Here is a 15,772-nt window from a genome sequence, read left to right on the forward strand (position 1 = left end):
TGGTCAGGTTCTTCTTTACATACTGTACTGCCATACTCTACACAGTAACATACTGTAACATGTACTTGATGTGTCTAACTTGTGACTTTCCATCTTTCAGTCCGTCAACAGTGTAACCAGGAAACACATGACTGAGATCCTTAGATTTAAGGAAGGTCACTGAGTGACATTTTCATCCTCTACCGACAGAAATAGGGCTCATAGTTCCTGATGAGCTGCAGTTGAAGAGAAGTTAGAGAAAGACAAACTACTCTCGTCTTGCCGATTCCTCCTGACATGACTCCAGAGATAAAAGGTAACGTCTGAATGTGTTCATGTTGTTGCCGTCCTGTCTACAGATTTAGTGTGAGAGGGTTGGTGGATTAGACACGAAGTTAACAGATAAAAATGTTGTAGCTTCGCTCAGTAAAGAGACAGTTCAACAACAAACGTATCAGTGGCGGAGTGTAACTAAATACATTTACTCCAGTACTAAGTCCAAATGTTGAGGTACTTGTACTTTACTTGAGTCTTTTCTTTTCATGCAACTTTCTACTTCTACTCCGCCACATTTCAGAGAGAAATATTGTACTTTTTATTACACTACCTTCATCACACAAAACACATGTAGTTTATAAAATCTGATGTTTTATCATAAATTAAACTAGCCAACAATATGACGGCCTACAAGTCCAGCTGAGATGATTAGACCATTAAACACACAACTGTTTGGATCCTTTACACTTTCTAAAATGTTGAAGTAACATTTTCAATGCAGGACTTTGACTTGTAAAAGAGTATTTTTGCTGTGTGGTATTAGTACTTTTACTCAAGTACAGGATCTGAATACTTCTTCCACCGCTGATCCTGACATATGTGTTTGGATGCTCCAGGTGGGACGGAGCTTCATGAACTTTCATGAACTTTCCTGCATGTGAAACAAACAAAGAGCTCATCTGCATTGTTGTTTTACGTAAAACCTGTGTCGTCACTATTTCCTTTGTCCTTTTAGCTCAGGAAGTGGGTACACTGTTAAAACTGAACTGAAACTGAACAGAACAAAATCGTCTTTGACGGAGGATGGACTGATCTCATTCTGCCCGTTACTTTGTAAGAAATCTCACTTCTTTCAATAATTTCAATACTACTACAATACTTACAATACTTTTCTTCCTTTTTGTGGTTTTCCTTTGTTCATTCAACCGTTGTTTCATGTTGTTCACCAGTTAGATTAGATTCAGCTTTATTTGCAAGTACTGAGACCACAAAATGGAGTTTAGCATCTAAGCAGAAGTGAAGAGAAAACAGTAAAGTTCAGAGTATAACAGGAAGGGGAAGCTCTGAATGAGCTAAGATATAAAAAGTATCAACAAAAAGATATTTAGTGTGTAAGTACAAGTACCGAGTTTATTGTCTTTGATTCTTCAAAAGTGCAACCAATCATTTTCCTGTGCATCTATCATCTAATTGACCCTAACCATGGGAGCAACTTTGGGTGCAACGGGGAGGGAGGGGGGGGCATTGAGACATTAGCCGCTTTCTGACATGAGGGATTTTTGCATTTCCTAGAACATAACGTTCCTAGAACCCTTTTTTTGTTGTTTGGCATTTTAGGCCTTTATTTGTATAGGACAGCTTAGACTTGAAAGGGGAGAGAGAGAGAGGGAATGACAGGCAGCAAAGGGCCGCAGATCGGAGTCAAACCTCTATATGGGCGCCCACTCTACTAGGTGAGCTAACCAGGCGAACCCTAGAACCATTTTGTTCTTGTGCTCCAATTGGACCAATTTGGGGGATTATTAAAGATGCCCTGCCACATGTATTTCATTACTTTGTGGTAATGTCTGATGTTCTACCGTGGACTCTGGACTCTGAAACATTTTTTTGTGGAAAAAATGCCTTGGTTACCTTGTTTCAAGCCATTCTAGCGCGGTATAGAAAGCCTGCAGGAAGACTCAGCTCGATTTCTGCCAGTTCTCATTAATATTCAACAAGCTAAGCTGATGGAATCTGAGTGGCTAACAGCTAGCCTAATTAGCCTGATTTCTCTGTTTCTTTCTTGTCAGTGTCTAGAGTTGACAGAGGAGGTGGCAGTTTATTTTCACATTCACAGCATAACACAAACACATATAGACCTAACATATTTTTAAAAATACAAGGAAAAAACGGTTTTGTGTTGCAGGGCACCATTTAAAAAGTCAAAAATTTCAAAAACAACATTTTAGGCTTTAATATTATTTTTAAATTACCAGCATTTAAAATTAGCTGAAGTATTGTGTTCTAGGTATGAAAACATTTTAAACTCGGGGTGATCGGGGAGCCCTTGTAAGTCAGCTTGCCCCGAAGCCTTCTAGCCTTGTGTAAAACCAACTCCCGGGTCTGGAATCTGTGGAAACGCAACACCACAGCTCGAGGCCTCTCATCAGGGCCCGGTCTCGGTACTAACGTTCGGTGAGCTCTTTCCAGATCCGGGGCTGAGTCCTGTATTTGTTCGCCAAGAACCTCAGCTAGGAGTTGAGGGAAAAAAAGCTGTCGGTTGAGCACCTTCATTGGGCCTCATTCACCAACTGTTCTTACGAAGAAATGTGTTCTTAAACCCCACTTACGCACATTTTACAAAGATTCTGACATTCACTAATGTTTTATCTTGGATTTGTTCTTAGCTAAGAACAAAATCTACGAACACTAAGAGCACTCTTACGCACATTTGAGTGATGACAGTTTGCTCTAAATAATTGGTTACTGTATTTTATTTAATTCTACATTTGTTTACAATGATAATATTTTATTGTAATGTATTTCTGATCATTTGTTGGTAAAAACACAAACACTGCAATTTACATCAGGAATTAAACTGATTAAATCCTGCGTTATTTGGTGACTGATTGCGCTATTTATAGGGGCAAAATGCAGTGGTAGAATGTACAAATACTTTGTTACTGTACTTAGGTACATTTTCCACATATCTGTACTTCAATTAAGTAGAATCAATAATGCATACTTTTGACTTTTACTTTGTTACATTTTGCAGCAATTTGATACTTTCTACTCCACTAAATTTCTACAACGTTCCCTTACATTTTCTGATCAGTTTTCCCCCATCTTCCTGACCGTCACAAGTTTGTCTCACCAGTGAAGTTTGGTTGCCATAGATACTGTATATATGGGGAATTGCCGATCCTTCATCGGCTTCGAAGCCGGCTTCGGTGCTCCAGAGCCCGGGCGCAGTTCCGCTGACCCTCCGTAATACAGCCTCCGGTAAAAGTGAAAATGTTTGTTTTTCATTATTCCCATTTTTAAATCATAGTTTCCATCTATTTCTCTCCACAGCGTCGTTTACTTCTCCGCCAGGTTGCGTAGGATGCTGTTATATCTTATTTATTTGGCTGGATCTCTCACATCGCCTCCCCATTCCCGCTGCTTAACACACTTTGTTTGCAAATGCTTCCATGGTTATAGAAAATAAAACCGTCTCAAAATAAATCCATGAATAAAACATATTTCCATTATATGCTGGTTAGGATAGGAACTTTTTTTAAAAGGCAGGCCTTGTTTGTGGTAGTTTTTTTTCATTTAAATTGATATGCAAATAACATTAAGAGAATAACTCGTTATGCAAGTACTTTGACTTTAAATACTTAAATACCTCAGATATCTCAGCTAGCCAGTTTTCATGTCCTGGCTCGTGGTGTTAGCAAATGTATCGAAAGATGAAAGACGCTGTTGGTGGTCCAATATAGTAGTCTAGATCCAATATATTAGTCTAGAGTTTGGAAAATGCCATGTTGAATTCGGCATGGAAAGACTTGATCTCGGTTAGAAGCGAGGCCTTGTGCTCAGCTAACATGGCCATTAGGGTGGCTACCACAGTGCACGGCAATGAATCATCGTTCTTCAAGACGTCTTTTTTTATCTTGCTGGACATCCTCTCGTCTTGTAGGGTCAAAATTTGCCGAACCATATGCTTTATACAGAGGTAACGCTCATGCTCCAGATTCACCCATATATAAAACGTTTACAACCCGAAAACAAATTTTATCTTTTATAAAAGAAATGAAATACTGAAAAGAAAAATGTCAAAGAAAAAAAAGACCAAACATTTAGTGGAACATTCATTTTAAAATGTTTAAAATGTACCGTAGAGTAAAGCTTTCTTCTTTCATCCTCCTTAGATGTGCAGCATTGAAAGAAAAACTTCTCCACCTCAGAGTTAGATCCCAAACACCATCATGCAATATACAAGAAGTTGGCCTCTGTTCCTTGTTCCTCTTCTGTCTTTCCTGCTTCATTACAACCCCTTACTGGCTTTTTCACTGAAAAACTGCACAATTGAGTACTCTGAAGATGCGAATGAGCTGTTGGTTACATGTGAATATCGCAGCCTCACTGCTATTCCCGACGACATTCCCAGAAATGCATCATCACTGGATCTCAGCTCAAACAGCATTTCAAAGATCACCAGGAGAGATTTAAAATATTTAACAAAGCTCACTGTTGCAATATTGGACTATAATTTGATTTCCCACATTGATGATGGAGCTTTTGCAGACTTGGAGAAGTTAAAGTTCCTCAACCTGTCCAACAATAATCTTACAAAAGTGACCGACAAAATGTTTCAACGACTGTCCAAACTAGTCAAGCTATCTCTAGAGAGTAACTGTATCAGTTATATCTCCCCTGTGGCCTTTCAGTCCCTGGTCAGCTTAGAGGAATTAGATCTGGGCTCTAATTACCTACAACAAATAACAGATGTTGCTCCCATCTTTAAACTATCAACTTTAAATAAGTTGTCTCTTGAGAACAACACGTTGACCTCTTTTCAATCAGACGACCTGCCTTTAAACATCTCAAAGATAAAGACCCTGTATCTGACTATGAACCCTCTGAGAAAGTTCAGTCTTACAAAAGACATCTTTCCTCATTTGTGGTCTCTCGAGTTAATTAATTGTAGCAGCGACATTGAATGGGACGTATCAAACAAGACCTTTCTGAGAAACCTAACTAGTTTGTTCCTAGGTGGAACTTATATTAGCTTTGAGTCGTGCCGCATGGTGCTGCAGACCACTGAGTCACTACAAACACTTTTTCTGATATCGATGAAGGCGAGGATAGATGAAGGTCTCATAGACGTCGCCTGCCAAATTCCTTCTCTAAGAACTCTTGATTTAGTGTATAACCACATTTTCAGCATAGACGACAACCTGCTGAAGTCTTGTTCTCAGGTCACTGACCTCAGTTTATCTTCTAACAAGCTGTCCAAGATGTCAGAGCATTCACTCAGATCGATTTCACAGCTCAGGTATCTGGTTTTGGGCAATAACGAACTGACCAAAGTGCCCCTCGCACTCACAGGACTCTCCACACTGGAAACCTTGGATCTGAGCTTAAACTACATTACTGAACTCGACTGTAATGCATTCATGAATTTGACAAGATTGACAACGCTACAAAAATTTCATTTCAATAATGAAAGGATGTGTTTTTCAAAACTTGAATGATTTGAAAGAACTTAATATTGGAGAAAATGCTGTTTTTACTTTTGACAATACCTTCAAGGTTGGCTTGCAGAAACTCAAATCTTTGAGTTTATACAATAATCGTCTCTTAAAGCTCATGCCAGAAGACTTTAGAAACCTGTCCTCCCTCCGTTCTTTGGATTTAGAAAATGACAAATGTTACGATGTGAATGAAGGGGCTTTCCAAGGACTTGATAATCTTCAAACTCTTATTATTACACCTCGACATTACAGAAAAGAGATGTTCATAGGACTCGCACAGTTAGAGAATCTGACATTACATCTTACCTCAAAGTGGGAACTGAGAAGTTCTCAACAAAATGATTATTCACCTTTCTCAAATTTACCGAACTTGAAGAAGCTTATACTCAAAGTTTACTACGTATTTCTTGTTGAAGACATTACACAAGATCTGCTCAAGGGCCTTAAATCTTTAGAGATCTTAACTTCTGACAATTTCTTCAGGAAGTCGTTGCACGCAGACACATTTAAACACACTCCCCGACTGAAGGTTCTTCAGATAATAAACAGCGATCTGTCACATTTAACCCCTGAACTGTTCTGGCAAATTCCAAACTTGCAGAAACTCGATCTCTCCAACAATAAATTTAGATATTTGGATTTCCTCGGCGGGGCGAACCTGCTGACCCTCAGATGGCTTAAACTAAACGGGAATGAGTTGTCGGTCATCAACAAAACGGCCCTCCAATGCCTCCCTGCGTTGACGTACCTGGACCTGAATAACAACCCTTTAACGTGCGAATGCTCCAACATTGTCTTCAACCAATGGGTGCAAAGCAACAACCAGACGCAGGTAGTTAATGTCCACCAGTATACTTGTGCCTTTCCTGTGAGCCAAAAGGGGAACAAGTTCCTGGACTTTGACACTAGCTCCTGCTGGATAGACGCTGGCTTCTTCTGCTTCGTATTCAGCACTTTTCTGATTCTGTTTACCCTCCTTGCATCCTTTATTTACCATTTCCTGAGGTGGCAACTTGCCTACGCCTACTACCTCTTTCTGGCCTTCATCTACGATAAGAGGAGGGGAAGGAAGGGCTCTCCTCACCACTACGATGCTTTTGTCTCCTACAATGTTTACGATGAAGCCTGGGTCTACGAGGAGATGCTTCCAGTGCTGGAGGGGGAGCAAGGATGGAGACTCTGTTTGCACCACAGAGACTTCGAACCAGGTCTGTTTGTATTTAAAGGGTGATTTTGTTATTGTTTTCTCAACCTGGAACCTACTTTTTTCCATGCATTGCTGTCTGAGTGACTAATGTGAATTTTCTTTTTGAAATTCGTCCAGGATAGAGACAGAGCACATTTATATAGAGGATATATTTATTCATAATTAAAACTGAAAGTCCAAAGAGAAAACGAATCAAGATCAAATTAAAAATATTATTCTACTACGCTACTAGGAAAAATCATGACATAATTGAATTTAAAAAGAAAAAGGAAACTGTAAAAGCAAAGTTGAAATGTAAAATGATTTATCTTTTGAATTTAACATTTGGCTTTTCCATTTCAATGTAACATTTGCCTTTTCCATTTGCACTTGACAAATGTCCATGTAAGAGTACGACGCAATGGGCTCTGTCTCTATAGAACGAGGATGCAGTAACCGGCAGCAAATGTAACCCTTTAGGACAAATTAAATACACAATCTCAAATTTCTTTGTCTAAAAGTGGTATTTTTGCCACTGACAGGCTCAGGTTATTATTCTAACCCCTGCAGAGATATACCTTTTTGTTAAAGCGTAAGATCCTTTTTGTTCAACCTGAGCAGATTGTGAAAAACTCAGAAAAGTCCGTCTGGCACCAACAACCATGCCACACTCAAAGTTGCTTAGATCAAACTTTCTTTCTCATTCTGACATTCAGTTTGGAGTTCAGGAGATTGTCTAGACCTGGACCACACCCCTAAATGCATTGAAGCAGCTGCAATGTGATTGGTTGATTAGATAATTGCATTAAAGAGAAATGTAACAGGTGTTCCTAATAATCCTTTAGGTGAGTGTATATTGAAATGTAAATGGTGAATTAAGGATTTATTTTAACCAAACCAGAGAGGTTATTGTTGGAACAAGAGAAAGATGAACCAAGACGGGCTGATAGTTTGATTTTGTTTCTGTTGACTTTAAATTAAGTGTTTTTTACGATGATGAGATGTAGAGTCATTTTCTAGTAGACTTCTTTAAAATCTGCTGGCCGTTAAAGAGCATGAAGGTTTCTGCAATGGCCTCACTTTTCAGACCTGAAGGTGACACCTGTTTCTTTTTTACAGTCTATGGACAAAAGATAGGAAGGAAGAGTCCTGAACTTGCAAAGAAGACACCCGTTTCTCAGGAAAACCCAAACCAATGGTTCATTAAAGAATTAAATTAGTCCTTTTCATTATTCAATTTAGAGCCACGTAGAAAGAGTTACTAGGCAGTTTGTCGGGGCAGCTCCTAGTAGAAAAAAAGCCTTTTTAATTGCTGAGGTGCATTGCTAGTCTAAAAGCGGCTGTTGTTTTGACAGGTAAGCCCATCGTAGAAAACATTACAGATGCCATCTACGGCAGCAGGAAGACCATCTGTGTGATCAGCCGAAACTACCTGCAGAGCGAGTGGTGCTCCAGAGAGATCCAGATGGCAAGGTAGGCAGCGCCACCTCTAAGTCTAGGTACTTGTGATGCTAACTTAACAGTTTTTTTTAACTGACAGTCGATGTCATGAATCATTAACCGTTAACTAACAACAAAGAAAGGGAGTACAACTTCATACTTTCCATGATCCGTGGACAACTACGGACTTGTAGCACGCGTCGCTTTCCCAGAACCACATGAACGACTGACCGATATAAGTCTACAACAGCCTGCAGCGTGCATGTCTGAGTCTGCCTGGTTGTAGCTAGAAGGGATACAGCTACAGACAGAAGTTATGTAAAATCTCGCAAAATCTAATTGATTAACATTATAGTAATATAATTTTAACTAAACTTAACTCTCGTTTTGGTGCCTCACCTTAATTGCTGTTTTAGAGCCTAAACTTAACGGTTGTTTGGGTGCCTAAACTTAACTGTGGTTTTGGTGCCTAAACTTAATTGTTGTTTTGGAGCCTTAACTTAATTGTCGTTTTGGTGCCTTAACTTAATTATTGTTTTGGTGCCTCAACTTAATTGTTGTTTTGGTGGCTAAAGTTAACTGTTGTTTGGTGGCTAAATTTAACTGTTGTTTTGGTGCCTCAACTTGACGGTCGTTTGGGTGCCTAAACTTAACTGTTGTTTTGGAGCCTAAACTTAACTGTCATTTTGGAGCCTAAACTTACTTGTCGTTTCAGAGCCTAAACTTAACAGTCGTTTTGGTGCCTAAACTTAGTTGTCGTTTTGGTGCCTCACCTTAATTGCTGTTTTGGTGCCTCAAATTAATTGTTGTTTTGGAGCCTAATCTTAACGGTCGTTTTGGTGCCTAAACTTAATTGTTGTTTTGGAGCCTAAACTTAATTGTCGTTTTGGTGCCTTGGCAGCGCCGCCTCTAAGTCTAGGTACTAGAGATGCTAACTTAGAGGTTTTTTTAACTGACAGTCAATGCTTGTTAACCAATCATTAACCGTTAACTAACAACAAAGAAAGGGAGTCCAACTTCATACTTTCTATGATCCGTCGACAACTACGGACTTGTAGCAGGCGTCCCTTTCCTAGAACCACATGAACGACTGACCGATATAAGTCTACAACAGCCTGCAGCGTGCATGTCTGAGTCTGCCTGGTTGTAGCTAGAAGGGATACAGCTACAGACAGAAGTTATGTAAAATCTCACAAAATCTAATTCAATAATGTTATAGTAATATAATTTTGACTAAACTTAACTCTTGTTTTGATGCCTCAACGTAAATGTCGTTTTTGTGCCTCAACTTACTTGTTGTTTTGGTGCCTAAACTTAATTGTTGTTTTGAAGCCTAAACTTAACTGTCGTTTTGGTGCCTCAACTTAATTGTTGTTTTGGAGCCTAAACTTAACTGTGGTTTTGGTGCCTAAACTTAATTGTTGTTTTGAAGCCTAAACTTAACTGTCGTTTTGGTGCCTCAACTTACTTGTTGTTTTGGTGCCTAAACTTAATTGTTGTTTTGGTGCCTGAACTTAATTGTCGTTTTGGTGCCTCACCTTAATTGCTGTTTTGGAGCCTAAACTTAACGGTCGTTTTGGAGCCTAAACTTAACTGTGGTTTTGGTGCCTAAACTTAATTGTTGTTTTGGAGCCTTAACTTAATTGTCGTTTTGGTGCCTTAACTTAATTATTGTTTTGGTGCCTCATCTTAGTTGTTGTTTTGGTGCCTCAACTTAATTGTTGTTTTGGTGGCTAAAGTTAACTGTTGTTTTGGTGCCTAAATTTAACTGTTGTTTTGGTGCCTAAACTTGACGGTCGTTTGGGTGCCTAAACTTAACTGTGGTTTTGGTGCCTAAACTTAATTGTCGTTTTGGTGCCTAAACTTAATTGTTGTTTTGGTGCCTGAACTTATTTGTCGTTTTGGTGTCTCAACTTAATTGTTGTTTTGGTGCCTAAACTTAATTGTTGTTTTGGAGCCTAAACTTAACTGTCATTTTGGAGCCTAAACTTACTTGTCGTTTCAGAGCCTAAACTTAACAGTCGTTTTGGTGCCTAAACTTAGTTGTCGTTTTGGTGCCTCACCTTAATTGCTGTTTTGGTGCCTCAAATTAATTGTTGTTTTGGAGCCTAAACTTAATGGTCGTTTTGGAGCCTAATCTTAACGGTCGTTTGGGTGCCTAAACTTGACTGTGGTTTTGGTGCCTAAACTTAATTGTCGTTTTGGTGCCTTGGCAGTGCCGCCTCTAAGTCTAGGTACTAGAGATGCTAACTTAGAGGTTTTTTTAACTGACAGTCGATGCTTGTTAACCAATCATTAACCGTTAACTAACAACAAAGAAAGGGAGTCCAACTTCATACTTTCTATGATCCGTCGACAACTACGGACTTGTAGCAGGCGTCCCTTTCCTAGAACCACATGAACGACTGACCGATATAAGTCTAAAACAGCCTGCAGCGTGCATGTCTGAGTCTGCCTGGTTGTAGCTAGAAGGGATACAGCTACAGACAGAAGTTATGTAAAATCTCGCAAAATCTAATTCAATAACGTTATAGTAATATAATTTTTACTAAACTTAACTCTCGTTTTGGTGCCTCAACGTAAATGTCGTTTTTGTGCCTCAACTTACTTGTTGTTTTGGTGCCTAAACTTAATCTGTTGTTTTGAAGCCTAAACTTAACTGTCGTTTTGGTGCCTCAACTTAATTGTTGTTTTGGAGCCTAAACTTAATTGTGGTTTTGGTGCTTAAACTTAATTGTTGTTTTGGTGCCTGAACTTAACTGTCGTTTTGGTGCCTAAACTTAGTTGTCGTTTTGGTGCCTCACCTTAATTGCTGTTTTGGAGCCTAAACTTAAAGGTCGTTTTGGAGCCTAAACTTAACTGTGGTTTTGGTGCCTAAACTTAATTGTTGTTTTGGAGCCTTAACTTAATTGTCGTTTTGGTGCCTTAACTTAATTATTGTTTTGGTGCCTCATCTTAGTTGTTGTTTTGGTGCCTCAACTTAATTGTTGTTTTGGTGGCTAAAGTTAACTGTTGTTTTGGTGCCTAAATTTAACTGTTGTTTTGGTGCCTAAACTTGACGGTCGTTTGGGTGCCTAAACTTAACTGTGGTTTTGGTGCCTAAACTTAATTGTCGTTTTGGTGCCTAAACTTAATTGTTGTTTTGGTGCCTGAACTTAACTGTCGTTTTGGTGCCTAAACTTATTTGTCGTTTTGGTGTCTCAACTTAATTGTTGTTTTGGTGCCTAAACTTAATTGTTGTTTTGGAGCCTAAACTTAACTGTCATTTTGGAGCCTAAACTTACTTGTCGTTTCAGAGCCTAAACTTAAGTCGTTTTGGTGCTTAAACTTAGTTGTCGTTTTGGTGCCTCACCTTAATTGCTGTTTTGGTGCCTCAAATTAATTGTTGTTTTGGAGCCTAAACTTAATGGTCGTTTTGGAGCCTAATCTTAACGGTCGTTTGGGTGCCTAAACTTGACTGTGGTTTTGGTGCCTAAACGTAATTGTCGTTTTGGAGCCTAAACTTAATTGTCGTTTTGGTGCCTTGGCAGTGCCGCCTCTAAGTCTAGTTACTAGATATGCTAACTTAGAGGTTTTTTTAACTGACAGTCGATGCTTGTTAACCAATCATTAACCGTTAACTAACAACAAAGAAAGGGAGTCCAACTTCATACTTTCTATGATCCGTCGACAACTACGGACTTGTAGCACGCGTCCCTTTCCTAGAACCACATGAACGACTGACCGATATAAGTCTACAACAGCCTGCAGCGTGCATGTCTGAGTCTGCCTGGTTGTAGCTAGAAGGGATACAGCTACAGACAGAAGTTATGTAAAATCTCACAAAATCTAATTCAATAATGTTATAGTAATATAATTTTGACTAAACTTAACTCTTGTTTTGATGCCTCAACGTAAATGTCGTTTTTGTGCCTCAACTTACTTGATGTTTTGGTGCCTAAACTTAATTGTTGTTTGAAGCTTAAATTTAATTGGTTGTTTTGGGGGTTTTCTTATTTTTTTTTTTGGAGCCTAAACTTAACTGTGGTTTTGGTCGCCTAAACTTAATTGTTGTTTTGGTGCCTGAACTTAACTGTCGTTTGGTGCCTAAACTTAGTTGTCGTTTTGGTGCCTCACCTTAATTGCTGTTTTGGAGCCTAAACTTAAAGGTCGTTTTGGAGCCTAAACTTAACTGTGGTTGTGGGGCCTAAACTTTTTTGTTGTGTTGGGGTTAACTTAATTGTTTGTGGTGTGTTTTTATTTTTTTTTTTTTGCTTCCTCTTTTTTTTTTTTTTTGTTCCCCCCCCACAATTTTTTTTTTTTTTTTAAAAAAAAACACAAATTCAACCAACCACCCCTCTCCCTTCCAAAACCAAAAAAACCCCACTTTTTTTGCCCCTAATTACTTTTCCTTTTTTAACTTAATTCCCTTATTCACTTTCTTCCCCTCACCTACATTTATTATTGTTTTGGTGCCTCATCTTAGTTGTTGTTTTGGTGCCTCAACTTAATTGTTGTTTTGGTGGCTAAAGTTAACTGTTGTTTTGGTGCCTAAATTTAACTGTTGTTTTGGTGCCTAAACTTGCCGTTCGTTTGGGTGCCTAAACTTAACTGTGGTTTTGGTGCCTAAACTTAACTGTTGTTTTGGTGCCTGAACTTAACTGGCTTTGTCGTTTTGGGCCCCTAAACTTATTTGTCGTTTGGTGTCTCAACTTAATTGTTGTTTTGGTGCCTAAACTTAATTGTTGTTTTGGAGCCTAAACTTAACTGTCATTTTGGAGCCTAAACTTACTTGTCGTTTCAGAGCCTAAACTTAACAGTCGTTTTGGTGCCTAAACTTAGTTGTCGTTTTGGTGCCTCACCTTAATTGCTGTTTTGGTGCCTCAAATTAATTGTTGTTTTTGGAGCCTAAACTTAATGGTCGTTTTGGAGCCTAATCTTAACGGTTGGTTTGGGTGCCTAAACTGGACTGTGGTTTTGGTGCCTAAACTTAATTGTCGTTTTGGAGCCTAAACTTAATTGTCGTTTTGGTGCCTGGGCAGTGCGCTATCTAAGTCTAGGTACTAGAGATGCTAACTTAGAGGTTTTTTAACTGACAGTCGATGCTTGTTAACCAATCATTAACCGTTAACTAACAACAAAGAAAGGGAGTCCAACTTCATACTTTCTATGATCCGTTGACAACTACGGACTTGTAGCAGGCGTCCCTTTCCTAGAACCACATGAACGACTGACCGATATAAGTCTACAACAGCCTGCAGCGTGCATGTCTGAGTCTGCCTGGTTGTAGCTAGAAGGGAACGCTACAGACAGAAGTTATGTAAAATCCTCCGCAAAAATCTAATTCAATAATGTTATAGTAATACAATTTTGACTAAACTTAACTCTTGTTTTGGTGCCTCAACGTAAATGTCGTTTTTGTGCCTCAACTTACTTGTCGTTTTGGTGCCTAAACATAATTGTTGTTTTGAAGCCTAAACTTAACTGTCGTTTTGGTGCCTCAACTTAATTGTTGTTTTGGAGCCTAAACTTAACTGTGGTTTTGGTGCCTAAACTTAATTGTCGTTTTGGAGCCTAAACTTAATTGTCGTTTTGGTGCCTAAACTTAATTGTCGTTTTGGTGCCTAAACTTAGTTGTCGTTTTGGTGCCTCACATTAATTGCTGTTTTGGAGCCTAAACTTAACGGTCGTTTTAGAGCCTAAACTTAACGGTTGTTTGGGTGCCTAAACTTTACTGTGGTTTTGGTGCCTAAACTTAATTGTTGTTTTGGAGCCTTAACTTAATTGTCGTTTTGGTGCCTTAACTTAATTGTTGTTTTGGTGCCTAAACTTAATTGTTGTTTTGGTGCCTGAACTTAACTGTCGTTTTGGTGCCTAAACTTAGTTGTCATTTTGGTGCCTCACCTTAATTGCTGTTTTGGAGCCTAAACTTAACGGTTGTTTTGGAGCCTAAACTTAACGGTCGTTTGGGTGCCTAAACTTAACTGTTGTTTTGGTGCCTAACCCTAACTGTCGTTTTGGTGCCTCATCTTAGTTGTTGTTTTGATGCCTAAACTTAACTGTCATTTTGGAGCCTAAACTTACTGGTCATTTTGGAGCCTAAACTAAATTGTTGTTTCGGAGCCTAAACTTAACAGTCGTTTTGGTGCCTGAACTTAGTTGTCGTTTTGGTGCCTCACCTTAATTGCTGTTTTGGTGCCTCAACTTAATTGTTGTTTTGGAGCCTAAACATAACTGTCGTTTTGGTGCCTCATCTTAGTTGTTGTTTTGATGCCTAAACATAACTGCGCCATAGCTTTATCCCTTGTAACCACACAATGGCCGATTCAACGCGCCAGTTCATGAGGTGACGTGAAGTGCTTATAACTTATTTTGTTTCCAAAACTGATTGGAGCTTATGTCATGTGTTTGGGTGTCTGCAGCTACCGTCTGTTTGACGAGCAGGACGATGTGCTGATCCTGCTGTTTATGGAGGACATCCCTGCCTGCGAGCTGTCTCTGTACTACCGAATGAGGAGTCTGGTGAAGAGACGCACCTACCTGAGCTGGCCGCAAGCCGGTCAACACACAGGAGTCTTCTGGCAGAACATACGGCGAGCTCTGATGACACCTGGAAGTCCCACGGACAACCCAATCAGGGGTTTCTTTCAGAACCAGGAATGAAAAACAAACATTTTTGTTGTTTAAATTGTCACAAATAGTATATGTCAAAAGGGATTTAAATGGGCTCTTCTTACCTGCAAAGGTCATTTGATATAGGGGATGGATACACGAACCGAGGACCAGACTGTTTGAATAGTATTCATACATTCATATTAAAATAGACAGATAGTCTTTAATAGTAGTATTTAATATGAATATGATATCTGATTAGTTTATTGCACATTTTGCCCAAACCACACCTAAGAGTAATGTAGCTACCTAGTAGCTACTAGACCAACCCATTTTAGATTTGCGTCAGGCGCAAGACTTATTTATCCCGCCGGTATAATAGCAACAGCGCCTGAGAGCCGCCCACAAAGCTACTTGCGTTTAGCGTTTGATACTTGCATTTCAGATTGTTAAAATAGGGCCCAAAGTCTCATTTCATTCACAAAGCACATGGCCGGTTACCATGGATACTACAGCTGTCTATCAGGGCCACCTGAGGGCTGTTTGTGTCAGTGGCGGTTAAAGAGAGAGAGACAGAAAGAGAGACAGAGAGAGGGAGGGAAGGAGAGAGAGAGAGAGAGAGACAGAAACATAGAGAGAGAGACAAAGAGAGAGAAAGGGAGAGGGAGAGAGAGACAGAGAGAGAGAGAGAGAGGCAAAATAAATAGAGAATTATATATATTATCATTTTTATTTCTCTATTTTTTTATTTATTTGTATTTTTTATATTAATGTTGAGGGACATGCACAGAATGTTAGAATTAGTTTATCTGCATTTATATCATAATTATCTTGTTTACTTGTATTATTATATCAGATGTATTTACTCCTTGTTGTTGTTTATATGTATGTATATATGTTTGTTCTTATGCTTTGGCAACACAGATGTATTTTTTGTCATGCCAATCAAGTATGGAGCCAGGACAGTGACAGTAACCTGTAGTATTGAAAATAAAAATTGGCATTGAAACAACAAATATTGGAACTGAAAAATGTTGAACTGAAATATAAAACACAAACATCAAAAAGTATTAATCTC

The 15,772-nt window shown here is 39.0% G+C and overlaps 1 protein-coding gene across 3 annotated transcripts; it reads left to right on the forward strand.

The window, feature by feature from the left end:
• The first annotated feature begins 207 nt into the window (after positions 1-207).
• LOC120572283 (toll-like receptor 13) lies at positions 208-15,317 on the forward strand. 3 transcript variants are annotated; one of them, XM_039821529.1, is made up of 5 exons: positions 232-295; positions 992-1,089; positions 6,602-6,685; positions 8,019-8,136; positions 14,505-15,317. In XM_039821529.1, exons 3-5 carry the CDS (start codon positions 6,619-6,621, stop codon positions 14,743-14,745), a joined length of 426 nt encoding a protein of 141 aa, XP_039677463.1. In that variant the 5' UTR covers positions 232-295; positions 992-1,089; positions 6,602-6,618; the 3' UTR covers positions 14,746-15,317. The 3 variants fall into 3 exon arrangements, with proteins under 3 accessions (XP_039677461.1, XP_039677463.1, XP_039677460.1); XM_039821527.1 differs by lacking the exon at positions 992-1,089 and having other exon boundaries at positions 208-295; XM_039821526.1 differs by lacking the exons at positions 6,602-6,685; positions 8,019-8,136; positions 14,505-15,317 and adding an exon at positions 4,152-5,566.
• Positions 15,318-15,772: the final 455 nt, after the last annotated feature.

This window comes from Perca fluviatilis, chromosome 14, assembly GCF_010015445.1.
Source record: "Perca fluviatilis chromosome 14, GENO_Pfluv_1.0, whole genome shotgun sequence".
Classification (NCBI taxonomy): domain Eukaryota; kingdom Metazoa; phylum Chordata; class Actinopteri; order Perciformes; family Percidae; genus Perca; species Perca fluviatilis.

Excerpts from the sequence above, each read along its gene's own strand:
- LOC120572283 (XM_039821526.1), top strand. The coding sequence starts at position 4,209 with ATGCAATATACAAGAAGTTGGCCTCTGTTCCTTGTTCCTCTTCTGTCT.